This window comes from Leptosomus discolor, chromosome 13 (genome assembly GCF_034619465.1).
Source record: "Leptosomus discolor isolate bLepDis1 chromosome 13, bLepDis1.hap2, whole genome shotgun sequence".
NCBI classification, from domain to species: domain Eukaryota; kingdom Metazoa; phylum Chordata; class Aves; order Leptosomiformes; family Leptosomidae; genus Leptosomus; species Leptosomus discolor.
The window spans coordinates 13,379,137-13,392,566 of NC_141403.1; the positions used below are offsets into that span (position 1 = coordinate 13,379,137).

A 13,430-nucleotide genomic window follows, 5' to 3' on the forward strand; every position below is an offset into this window, starting at 1 on the left:
GAATATCAACAGAAACACACACTGACAGGCTGATGGGCTCATTTGCATGCCAGGTCACACTCGTTGCCTTTAGGAGAAAGAAAAATAAGGCTTTCCCTGTACAATCCTCTTATAAGATCCAGTCTTCAGTAGGGTAAACGAGATTAAATTCTTTCTCCCTGTAATACAGATGCACTGAGTAGCTCCTACCACCAGTGTGTGGAGGGAAAGAAATGTAAAATCACATATTAAAAAATTATTTCTGATTTCTGAAAAAGTCGTGACAGCTGAATGAAGAAAGATGTTCCATAGGCATTTCAACAGAATCACAAGACACAGCAAGATGTTGCATTTCCATTCTCTTGCTTGGTTTGATTTGGTTTTCTTAATACTTGTTTGATAACCCACAGACCATTCTCAGGCTATAGCAACAAATTATCTCTTTGAAGGTCTTCCTCATTTCCTGGCTACGAAAGGCATAAATCAAGGGGTCAATCACTGAGTTACACATAATCAGAATGAGGTACATGTTAAAGTGGGACATGAAGCAAACACAGTAGAGGTTTTGAGGGCAGGAGATCATCAGGATGAGATGAAGAAAGAATGGAGCCCAGCAAACAATGAAGATGCCAAGAAGCATAGTCAGAGTGATGGCTCCTTTCATGCTGGTTCTCTGACGGACAGAGTTGTACCCAGGCAAAGCAGCTATTTTCTTCACATGAGTACGAGCCAGGAGGAACATATGGATGTACAGCGAGACCATGAGGAACAACATGGTAAAAAACATAGTGATGAGACAAATGATGACGTAATTTGATTCATAATAAAGAATGAAGATAATGCCACAGCCCGTGCAAAAGGTCCAGATGCATGCAATAATAAGCCCTGATCTTTTCACTGTCATGATGTTGTGATAACGCAGGGCATAGAAGATAGTGATATATCTGTCTACTGCTATAGCCAGCAAACTGCACATGGAAGCCACCACAGATATGCAGATCATTGAATCAAAGACATTGTCTATATGACGGACAAAGGCATCTTCCATAATTATGTGTCTATTGTTTATTAAGTATATCGTTATTGTCTCCCAAGCATTAGACACACTAACCAGCATGTCAGCCACTGCTAAACTGCAAACAAAAAAATACATGGGTGAATGCAAGTTCTTGTTCTTAACTATTGCACATATAACTAAAATATTTTCAAGGAGGCTTACAATGCCCAGAGTTAGGAACACCTCAGCTGCAATGACCACTTGCTCACATGGCGATGACTTGCTCTTGACAGCAGGCACAGTGAAGTTGCTACCAAAGGCACTCAGGTTTAATTCAGAAACATATAGTTGAGAGGACATGTTCATCTCTGGAAGCAAACACGTTCTGTTCTTTCTGAGGGACTTGCCAAGGGGTGCAGTAAATGCATTTTCCAAAAGGCAAAAGACCCTGCCAAAAAAAATACAGCTTGACGAGAGCAGGCGGTAGTTGACAAAACAAATATCACCCATTTCTATTTAATTTAGCTTGTACACATCCTGTCTTTTCCACACTACATTCCTCTACTGATTCTAAATCAACCTCCAATTGGCTCAGGAAATTACTGGGAAATTAAAACCAGAAACTAACAAAGAGATTCATGCACTCTTCATTCATAGTTTTGTTTATTCTATTCAGTCCCCCAGAAGTGAGCACAATGTCCTGGAAATTATGCTGAACACCAAACAACAAACTTTTCAAAGTCTCAATTCTCAGACCCCAGAAATGCAGGAGAGTATAGTATTAGGTTCAGCAGAACCTGCTCATTTGAATACTATATATATAAGTTTGAATTATTGCCACAAAACCTGAACATTATCAGTGAAATATTTAAATGCTTTCCTGACCTTAGTACTTCTTAAGTTCGCATGAACTGTGTTATAAACAGCTTATCTGTGCACTACTAACATGCTCAATTAAGAGTACAGTATTAAACACCTAACTAAGGCAAATCCACACATTTCAGGATACACTTATGTTACAGAATCGGTATGGGTGGAATCCTGTCATAAAAACAAGTTTTCTGTTCCAGATTGTGAGTATTTTATTCAGTGCTCTTTTGATAATGACAATATTCAGGGCAAGTTGTAAGCCATCACATTCTTTGTAAGAGGAGCACTTAAAGCTGATTGTCAGTGACTTGTTGCAAATAAAATTCAAAGCATATCAAGATAAATCATTTTCAGTTTTTAAAAGTAACCTTTTATTTGCAATCAAGAATTAACCGTACCTATTTACCAGAGCTGCTCCTTCAGTTGCTCTTCCTTTTTTTCATCGCCTGCAACCTTTCCTCCATGCAGCAGAAGTTTCAGCCCCCCCCTCCTCGCCGACATCTGGGGCTGGGTTCTCCTTGGTGGGAATAGATGACAAAAATAAAGGAAAAGGAATGAATAAATCCATAGAGTCAAGCCTGACCACGTATAAATTACTTACTGTGCAACTGCCTTTTTATAGACCCCAAGCAATAATGTCTTCAGTACTCAAACTCTGGCTCCTCCTCCCCTTCTTTGCCCCTCTGAACTTCTCTTTTCATAGGTTTTGTTAGCAAAGGTTTGGTTTTTTACCACCACCTAGTGGTCTTCTCTTGTCTTTCTAACGGAACAGTGATTCTGATCTAAAATTCATTACGAGCTTTTTATAATATTAAAGGGGAAAATGCACTAGACGTGCTGCTTTCCAAAAACATTTATTTTTTGTTTTTTCTGCTGTTGCTAGTACTCACTGACAGTAAGTCCATACTGCAATAGTACTCCAAAAGAGGTGGGAGCAGAAGACTTTTATTGAAGTGGGAGGCTTATTACTGTTATAAACATTTATCTTCTATTCACAGCTATAATTTTGCAAGAATAAGAACCACATCATTACAAACTCAGAGAACGTACAGTCAAGGCCATTACACCACTAACAGAAGATGTAACTCAAGTAATTTGTGTGAAAAAAAAATAGAATAAATAAATGGTCCCCTTGCTAGACTAGAGATTTCTATGCAGACGTAGAAGAAGTACACAGAGCATCATGCTGGGAGCAAGGCTTCCCAAGATGGATATGAATTCATAGAATCACAGAATGGTTAGGGCTGGAAGGGACCTTAAAGACCACCCAGTTCCAACCCCCTGCCATGGGCAGGGACACCTTCCACCAGACCAGGTTGCTCCCAGCCCCATCCAGCCTGGCCTTGAGCACTGCCAGGGAGGGGGCAGCCACAGCTGCTCTGGGCAGCCTGTGTCAGTGTCTCACAGTGTCTCACCACCCTCACAGTGAGGAATTTCTTCCTAAGATCTAAACTGAATCTCCCCTCTTTCAGTTTGAAACCATTACCCCTCGCCCTATCACTGCCCTCCCTGATCAAGAGTCCCTCCCCACCTCTCCTGCAGCCCCCTTTCAGCACTGAAGGCCGCTCTAAGGTCTCCCCGGAGCCTTCTCTCCTCCCGGCTGAACACCCCCAACTCTCTCAGTCTGTCCTCACAGGGGAGCTGCTCCAGCCCCTGAGCATCTTCATGAACCTTCTCTGGACTCATTCTAACAGATCCGTGTCTTTCTTACTCTGGGGGCCCCAGAGCTGTATGCAGCCCTGCAAGTGGGGTCTCACCAGAGCAGAGCAGAGGGGCAGAATCCCCTCCCTCGACCTGCTGGCCACGCTGCTCTGGATGCAGCCCAGGATGCCATTGGCTTTGTGGGCTGCAAGCGCACGTTGCTGGGTCATGTTCAGTTTTTCAACCACCAGCACCCCCAAGTCCTTCTCCTCAGGGCTGCTCTCTTAATCCAATTGTTGTCCAGCCTGTATCTGTGCTTGGGATTGTCCCAACCCAAGTGCAGGACCTTGCACTTGGCCTTGTTAAATTTTGTAAGGCCCACCTCTCCAGCCTGTCCACATCCCTCTGGATGGCCTCCCTTCCCACCAGTATGTTGACCTCAGCACACAGCTTGGTCTTGTGGCAAACTTGCTGAGGGTGCTCTCAATGCCACTGTCCATGTCACTGACAAAGATATTAAATAGCTCCGGTCCCAATACTGAACCCTTAGTTTTAACCTGTAACATTTTTCTTAAAGAATCTCCACCAATGAACACAAACTTTGTTGCTGTGTCCTGTGCCACTTCTGTGTTTTCAGTGTTCAGATAGAGTTTATTGTTATAATACAGTTAAATCCGTATTTCTAATTATTATATTCGACAGAATCTTCCTCTATTGTTACTACTAGCTTCACTCTAGGGCTGCTGAAAGACCCAGGCTGTTGGATGAAATGTTCTTCTGTACAAATAGTGCCTGCACCAAAGGAGAAAGTGAAAAGCATTTTTATTCATGCGAGTAAAATGGCTCCTCTAGCATTATGCAGTTACAGTCCAGAGATTAATTTTGCATGTCCCTTCTCACCACTACCAGGAAGAGAATTTAGATTACAAACTAGAGGTAGCAAACTATGCTCAAGTGCAGCTGTTAGGTCTGAGCAGATAATGCCAGCTAGTGAACAGCAACACTGGCTGCTGTATCTCATCTGTCTGTGTGCCAAATCTGAGCTCATAGTTCTTTGCTATGCCCAAAAGAAAAGAACAGAGGGTGCCCATCTGCAGTTCTCTTTCAGTTGTTTAATGTAAGGCATGTTTTAGTTCTCCTAGGTTATCTTTAGTTAACTTAGCTTGGTTATCTTTTGTGCAGTTTTTGATTTTCCTGTTGCAGATCCTGGAAATCATATACCTAAAAGTAAAATTTTACTTCAGTGTTCTTATATCTAGCAAGAACTGTGCAAATGTTGATCTCTTCACTTCAAATTATTTCTTGTCCACTATCCTATTTTTTTCATTTATTACACTATATTTTTTAAATTCTGTCTATCTTTCCATTTACAAATTCCTCTGTATATTCAGTTTAATAAAGTTCTTTCTTTGCAGACCAGCTTAGCTGCCTTTACAAAAGTTCTCACTCTACCTGGCAGGACTCAGTAGACCAGCTGATTTCCAGAAATAAATCACGCATCAGACTGGGTGGTGTGCTATTATTCCTTAGAGCAATGCCAGGTCTCTCATACAAATTATGAATCAGCTTTCTGATTCTTCTTCCACAAGCCAGACACTGCAAGTGTAAACCCTCCTACAAGTGTCTATGCTAGACAAAGAATCTCCCTTGTTTACAAAGCTTGCAGAAAAATTACCTGCCTGGAAACTGGGGTAATGATATAGATGTAGTTTGTTTATGTTAGAGGATGAAATAAAAAAAAATACTTTTTTTTTTCCCCCCAAAAAAGAGAGTTTTATCGTTACATTGCTGCAGCAAGCAGCTATAAGCATTATAGTTTGACAAGCAAGTAACTGAAGGGACACCCAGTTAGCAGTGAATGGTTGCGTGCTTGTGAGTTATGAGAGTTGTAAGGGATATGGGAGCAGATCTTTGGATTCTCTTGGGAAGAATCCAAGAGTGGCTTCATCTTCCAGCTGGAGGACTCCTGACTCAATAGGCTGATCTTTCAGATATTCATGATCTTGGTGTTTGGCTCCATTGTTTGTTCAGTTAAATAAATTCTCTGTCTCTACAGACAGGCTGGCGCTCAGTGTTTTCCAAGACCACAAAGATCATGCCTGGACTGCCAGTGTGGGCAAACAGTACTTCATGCACTGCAAAGGCTGTGTTGGTATTTAGCTATTGGGCTGTGCTGACAGAGCACAGGACCTGATCCCCCTGAGTGCACACAGAGCAGTCACCCTGAGGAACACACTGAAGTCCCTGTCCTTTTATCAAACCACCATTTTCTTTCCACAGATGGAAAGAAGAAGAGAGGTTGAACTGGGGGGCTTGGGACATGGGTGCACAGGTCTTCCTGCAGCCCAGAAACAAGCACAGCTGGATTATACACCAAGGAGCCTAGATCTGGAGCCCTTGGGAGTATTCCTGAGGTCCACGGTCATCCCAAAAGGGATGCTAAAATGTGTCTTTTGGAAAAGCTGTTTTGTTCTGTACTTCATGTAATATCTTACCTGGTGTAAGGAAAATGCTAACTGCTTGAAGTCCCTATTCCACTGAACTCACCAAGAGTTTCCTTTGGGCTCCAGGAAAAAAAGATTGAAATTGTCCCAGAAAGACATTGGTGACCATAAGAAAGAAGTAAAATGTGATTCCAGCAGAGAAAGACACATCAGGGCCCGTTTTGGTCCCATGCCATTTCTTTCCATCGTGAAATGGTGAGAGAGAGCAGAAAGCCATGCCAGTGGCTTGCCTAACAGGCTTCATCAGTGACCAGAGTGGGAGCTGAGACAGCGTCACTGGCAGAAACACCCAGGCCCTGCCTGCCACCAGCACCTCCAGTGATCACGCCAAAACTCCCTGTCACCCAGAATGTCCACCAGGACAGCAGAGGCCATGACTACCCTGACCCATGTCAAATGGGTCAAATCATGTCAAAACCATGAGGGAATCGCATGTCACCTTCATGACAGCAGGATACAGGATACTGATTTTATCAGTGAATGCATATGCAGAGTACGATGTGCCCCTGAAGAAGTTTCTGTAAGAGCTCAATACACCCAGATGCGTCGGTATTAATCTGTGCTAATGTTAACAAGTTCAGAGGAGAGTTTTACTAATACAAATCTGCCCAACTTGTCTAGTGCTAATACATTCAAGCAATTTAATTCCAGTGTACTCTTGGTTTATTTACAAAAATATCTCTTCTATCTACTCCTTGCCTATGCTGTCATTAGCGTAGTGTTTCACAGCCACAGCAGACCGTTTGTAGATTGCTCTAAGAAACAGCCCACAGATCACCAAAAGTGAAGAACATAGCCTTCTCTACATTTGAATCACATAACAAATGTTCTCTAACTTCTCAGACTGAGAAAACTATTTCTCTTGACCTCTGTGCTGAGTAGTTTTGGCTGAGCCCCATCAAGGTCCCCGCTGTTACCTCCTCAGCATTACTATCCAGTTAGCCCTTAATAAAGACAGGTAATTAATCAAGACAAAAAATAAAAGGCACCAATACTTCCTGTCCTTAAATAAAAAAGCTGGATGAAGTGGTGATAGATCCTTTTTAGTTCAGTCCTCTCCCCTGCCCAGGGGACAGCTGAAAGCTTAAAAGTTAGGCTTTGCAGTAAGCAGCAGTATAGTGAATACCTTCTTTTACATTGTAGCCCTAATCTTCAAATCAACATTTACATGTTTTTTGTGGGAACAATCACAGAAAAGCAAGACTAAAAAAAGACACCAAAATATCACGTAAACTGTGCCCTGTCAAAGGGTAGGATCAGCCATGCTTAATACGACTGCACTAGCACTTCTGACCATCAACCCTTTCATCTGAGTCCGTCAAAATGGTTTGAGACAATCTCTGGCTATGTTCAGTTAGTACCTATTGGTGGTGCTTCTTGCGTCCTAGTAGAAAGCCAAGGAAGATGCAATACAGTATAAAAGGCATTTTAAAAAGACATTTGATAACGCAGACCTGGCAACATCGTAACTAGCCCCCTAAACTGTAAAAGGTTAATAAGAGGTTTAGTAACCATCATTTTTATGTGCCTCCTATTGGGAGCCAATTCCAGTAATGAATCATCCCCTAACATTTTGCAAGAGCATGGGTCAGCAGTACAGACCTGGTGAATCACACAGAAGCACCAGCTGCAGATTCACAAAGCCCAGATGACCAGTGAAAGACCATAGAAACTTTCTGACCAAAAGGAGGGGTAATTCAATAATGGAGAAACAGACTGGAAAATAATAATTAAAACAAACCAAAACCAAAACACATAGCAGGTTCTTGTTGGATACTACTTTCTACAACAGAAAGTATTTTTTACTAGACCACAAAGAAGATTTAATATGTCTTTATCCATTAGTACAATTATCAAAAATAAGTCATTAAAAGTGTTACTTTAACTACATATTTTAAGACATTCCATGTCTTATTTCTGCAAGCTTATCTTGCAGTATGGCAAAGGCAAATATTAAGAGCACATTGTTCATTTGTTTCATTAAATGCTTGTACACAAGAATCTCTTTTTTTTTATAAAATGCTGCTAATTTGTTGTATAATTCAGCTCCTCAGTGAGATTTGATGTTTGAATGTTTTAGCTTTGTTAGAGTGATCACAGGCAATTCAGTGAAAGCTGATGTATAATACACAATCTTCAGTAAGTATATTTTAATATTGAGCACAAAAGCCCTAGATAATAAGAATAGAATAGAATAGAATAGTTCAGTTGGAAGGGGCCTTCAACAATCACCTAGTTCAACTGCCAATTCACCCTTAGGGTTCCACATTTTTCCAGCCCAGTTTGTAACACCAGTGCTATGCACACATTAGCTGCCAGGTGGACCTTCCAGTTACCCATTTACCAATAGATCATAGAATCATTCAGGTTGGAAAAGACCTTTGAGATCACCAAGTCCAACCATCAACTCTACTGTACCAAGTACACCCCTATACCCTAACTCCAAGCACCACATCTAAAGGACCTTTGAACACATTAAGGGATGGTGACTCAACCAGCTCCCTGGGCAGCCTGTTCCAATGTCTGACAACCCTTTTAGTGAAATAATTTTTCCTAATGTCTAGCCTAAGCCTACCCTGGTGCAGCTTGAGTCCGTTCCCTCTTGTTCTATCATGAATCACCTGTGAGAAGAGACCTGCACCCACCTCTCTACAGTGTCCTCCCAGGTAGTTGTAGAGAGCAGTAAGGTCTCCCTTCAGCCTCCTTTTCTCAAGACTAAATAGCCCCAGTTCCCTCAGCTGCTCTTCATAAGACTTATTCTCCAGGCCTTTCACCAGCTTTGCTGCCCTTCTCTGCACTCTCTCCAGCACCTCAATGTCTGTCTTGTATTGAGGTGCCCGGAACTGAACACAGTACTCGAGGTGTGGCCTCACCAAGGCCGAGTACAGAGGGACGATCACCTCCCTACTCCTGCTGGCCACACTAGTCCCAATACAAGCCAGGATGCCATTGGCTTTTTTGGCCACCTGGGCACACTGCTGACTCATATTCAGCCACTTGTCAGCCACCACCCCCAGGTCCTTTTCTGCCGGGCAGCTTTCCAGCCGCTCATCCCCAAGCCTGTAGCACTGCGTGGGGTTGGTGTGACCCAAGGGCAGGACCCAGCATTTGGCCTTGTTGAAGCTCACACAAGTTGGCCTTGGCCCATCGAACCAGCCTGTCCAAGTCCCTCTGCAGAGCCTCCCTACCCTTGAGCAGATCAACACTCCCACCTAACTTGGTGTGGTCTGCAAACTTACTAAGGGTGCATTCTATCCCTTCATGGAGATCATTGATAAGTATGTTAAACAGAAGTTCCCCTGGCACTGACCCCTGCAGAACACCCCTTTTGACCGGCCACCACCTGGATTTAACCCCACTGATCACCACTCTCTGGGCCTGGCTGTCCAGCCAGTGTTTCACCCAGCAGAGCGTGTGCTCATCCAAGCCATGAGCAGCCCGTTTCTTCACTGGAATTCCATGGGAAACAGTGTCGAGGGCTTTACGGAGGTCGAGGTAAACAACACCCACAGACTTTCCCTCATCCATCCGGCAGGTCATCTTGTCACAGAAGGAGATCAGGTTAGTCAAGCAGGACCTGCCTTTCATAAACTGAGGCTGACTGGGCCCGATCACCTGGCTGTTCTGTAAATGACTCGTGACAGCATCAAGATGATCTGCTCCACGACCTTCCCTGGCATCGAGGTCAGACTGACAGGTCTGTAGTTTCCCGGATCCTCCTTTCAGCCTTTCTTGTAGATCGGTGTCACATGTGCTATTCTCCAGTCCACTGGAGAAAGATGTTCACAAACAGATCATTCTGCTGCAGGGACTACTGAAGGTGTGCTCCAACATCTGTTCCCAGCAAGAACCAGCTGACTTCATTTGTACTCTTCTTGATCTAACTAGCCGAGCTTAAGACTCGTTTCGTTTTATTTGGGACCAATGTGGGGCACTCTGATTTTAACAGGCCTGCCCTGTGATGACGGCCTACCAACTGCTTCCCTGGGCTCAAGAAACAGGGAAAAGGCCATTTTAAGGGCCGGTTTGAACAGGCCAGCCACGCATCCACTGTTGCTCTCACCTGCGTCACTAGCACATGGCCCAGACATTGAATCTTAAACCTCCCTACCTGATCAGAAACACAGACACTGTTCTTCTGCCCTACAATAAAGCTTCACACATTCCCAAGAAACAGACCATTTCTAAAATTTGGGATTTGCTTTTGTGCTGTCTACCCTCATGGTCCAGCTCCAGCTTCTATTGCAGCTTAACTCCACCATTCCTTAACTTTCATCAAAGTTGTGAGCTCCCTGATTTAGAGCTTGCATCTTCCTCATGAAATGAATGTGAAAAAATTCATGTACAAACAGGCACTGCACAGAGTGTCTGAGCACACCATTACATTTACATTAACAGATAAAACCCAGGAGACTATAGACCACTAGCAAACAGCAAACCTGCTAAACCCAATGCACTGTGCTTAAGTCATCCTTCCCTGGGAGTTTCCTGCATATCCGTTTAAGTATAAAAAGCCACATAACCCTCAGAACGAGTGAAAAAGATATGATTTCTGGGGGTTTATAAACTTCTGGTCTAAAGAGATCCCTTGAACAGTTGCTCACTTCCCTCTTCCCTCCTGCCAGATAAACACAGGTGCCCAGCACAAACCTTGCCCTGGGAGCACTGCTCTCCCCATCGTGGGCTGGCTGCTGGGTTTGAGAAGAAAGCCAAGACAACTCAGTGTCCCTCTGTCTTGTGTTGTCTCTGTAGTCAGGTGTTGGTATTTTAGCCCAGCATGGGTATGGAAAGATAAAGAAGATGAAGGGCAACCTAGAGAAGATGTACAGTGAGAATAATCATTAATTCACTATACCCACAAAGACACTGCTACACACGCAAAATTGCAGGTGCAGCAATGTGTGCATGCAGTTCCTATCTAGGCAGGTGTGAATATCTCTGATTCAATACATATGACTATACATGTTACCCAGGCAAATTTCAAGAACACTATGACAGTGATATCAACATTTCTCTCTTTAAAAGTAGTTTTCAGTGCTAATCTAAGGTCTCTACTGATATACAGGTTCTTTCTTCACTCTCTGTTCAGGCTGGCAAAAAATGCAGTTATTTCCTATTTAATGAGGTGTCCGAATGCAACAGAAATGAGAATTAAATAATAACAATTTAGCCAAGAAATCATTTTTTTCTGTCAAGCCCTCACTGCACTACTTTTTCTGAGCTTTCTTACAACACAGGCTTGCAATATACAGTATCTTTTTTTTAATGTCAGGATGTTTTTTCAATCACTGTTTCCTGAAAAAAAAAAAAACACAAGCAACATTCTTTCAGGAGTAGGAATTACTCCTTTTCAAGCATTCACCTGCTAAGGAGTGAAAATGTGGCTGAAACCAAAGATGTCATAATTAAAAAGGCAAATGATGTTATCTAAAAGCCAACAGATCTGCAGAAAGGATAGAAGTCCAGCATCATGTCTGAAAGCAGAATATTGTCTTCTACACTGAAGTAACCAGTGCATTCAATTGTACCAGTGAGAACTTTAATCAATTTACACTAAAGCATTGTCCTCGATTACAAGATGTTTGCCAACATACAAAAATCAAGTGACTCTCATGAACCCCCAGATTCACGGCATTTAAAATTTCAAGCACCGTTAATCCCTCACGAAAGCAGGCTGTATTTAGTCTCTAAGGCAGTATTAACGGTGAAGCAGAACCCGAGAAAATTCTTGTCTTACTGGTTTGGTGAGGCAGCCAGTAAGCTGCAGCTTCCTGGCTTTCCTGGACTTACAAAGTGCCTGGTTATAAAAGAAAAGCAGAAGATAACTTCTTTTTGGCAGGTTTTGAAATGTGAACCATAAAACCCCTTTCTTCCTTTTCCTTTTTTTTTTTTTTTTCCCCACCCTGTCATGGTTTAACTCCAGCCAGCAACTAAACACCACGCAGCCAGCCGTCTGCTCACTCCTCCCCCCTCCCGGTGGGATGGGGAGGAGAATTGAAAAAAAACCCACAAAACTTGTGGGTGGAGATAAGAATGGTTTAATAACGAAAAATAATAAAATAAATTGCAAGAAAAGACAATTGATGCACAGCGCAATCGCTCACCACCCACTGACCGATGCCCCAGCAGCGATCTGCCTCCCCAGCCAATGACCCCCAGTTTTAGCCCGGGCGTGACGTTCTATGATGTGGAATATCCCTCTGGCTGGTTTGGGCCAGCTATCCTGGCCATGCTCCCCCCAAGCCTCTTGTGCACCCCCTCGCTGGCAGAGCAGGGGAAACTGAAAAGTCCTTGACTTAGGATAAGCCCTGCTTAATAGCAACTAAAACATCAGTGTTATCAGTGCTACGCTCACACTAAATCCAGAACACAGCACTGCACCAGCTACTGGGAAGAAAATGAACTCTATCCCAGACAAAACCAGAACACATCCCAAAAAAACAACCAAATAAACCCTGTATGATTTCAGAGAGAGGGCAGTCTCTAGAGCAAGCCCTGATTCTAATGAAAATAACCCAGAAAGCCCAGTGCATGAGTTAATCATTCAGGCTAAGAGGGATGGCAGACTTGTGTCTCCAAGAAATTAGTTGCTATTGGATCGATTGGGAAATCAATTTCTGCAAGAGCTAAGCTGGACTATGCCATGGTTTCTCAACTGAATTATATTTCTTCATGACATCTCTAATTGCTGATAAATAAAAAGAAAAAAATTGCTTGGCATCTACAATCTTTCTTACTTCCTCTTGGTGAGCTCCTCAATTATTGCAGCGTGGAGGTCAATGCTGCCTAAACATCACAGCCTTCGAAGTGGTGAAAAGCTTAGTCTTTGAAAAAGTGACCTTCGTGCTTATTAAAGATGCTGAATGCCTAAAATGCACTTCAGACTCTACAGCTAGTTGAAAGCTGAGATTGAAATATTTCCATTTGGCAGATGACAAACAGACACTTCAAACTTCTGGGGGAAAAAATGAAACTTTAATCTTAAGGAAAAATCAAATTAGATTTTTCTTGTGAATCTGTATTTGAGTTGCCAGCCTTCACAGTCTCCAGGGCTGACAGGCAGAATAGCTTGAGCATTCTCTTGAAGAGAAACACTGGGGAGTCAGGAGGGAAGATGCAGTTGTGTAGACCTTGCAGCAGAATGCCAGTGTGACAGGACTTCCTGCTCCACATGTCCATATAAGACACATTGATGGAGCAGCAGTTTGGTACCACAAAACCACCATGGCCCTCTAGTTCTAGTGACTGTGCAATACTTTGTACTCTCCCACAGACGTAGAGAGCCACCACCAATGATGCTACAGAACTTCAAACAGCAATGATTGCACTTGTTGGTACAACTCCATTAATGCCAGTAATGTCATGCAGCTACGCAACGTGGCTCTGATTCTCAAAATCAAGTATATTTTTGTTGATACATCCTGGTCTGTCAATGACTA

General features: G+C 43.0%; 1 protein-coding gene across 1 annotated transcript; it reads right to left on the bottom strand.

Moving 5' to 3' along the window:
• Positions 1 to 222: 222 nt before the first annotated feature.
• MC5R (melanocortin 5 receptor) lies at positions 223 to 2,260 on the bottom strand. The gene is made up of 2 exons (XM_009960090.2): positions 2,245 to 2,260; positions 223 to 1,424 (listed from the first exon to the last, which is right to left on the bottom strand). Exon 2 carries the CDS (start codon positions 1,340 to 1,342, stop codon positions 365 to 367), a length of 978 nt encoding a protein of 325 aa, XP_009958392.1. The 5' UTR covers positions 1,343 to 1,424; positions 2,245 to 2,260; the 3' UTR covers positions 223 to 364.
• Between the last annotated feature and the right edge of the window lie 11,170 nt (positions 2,261 to 13,430).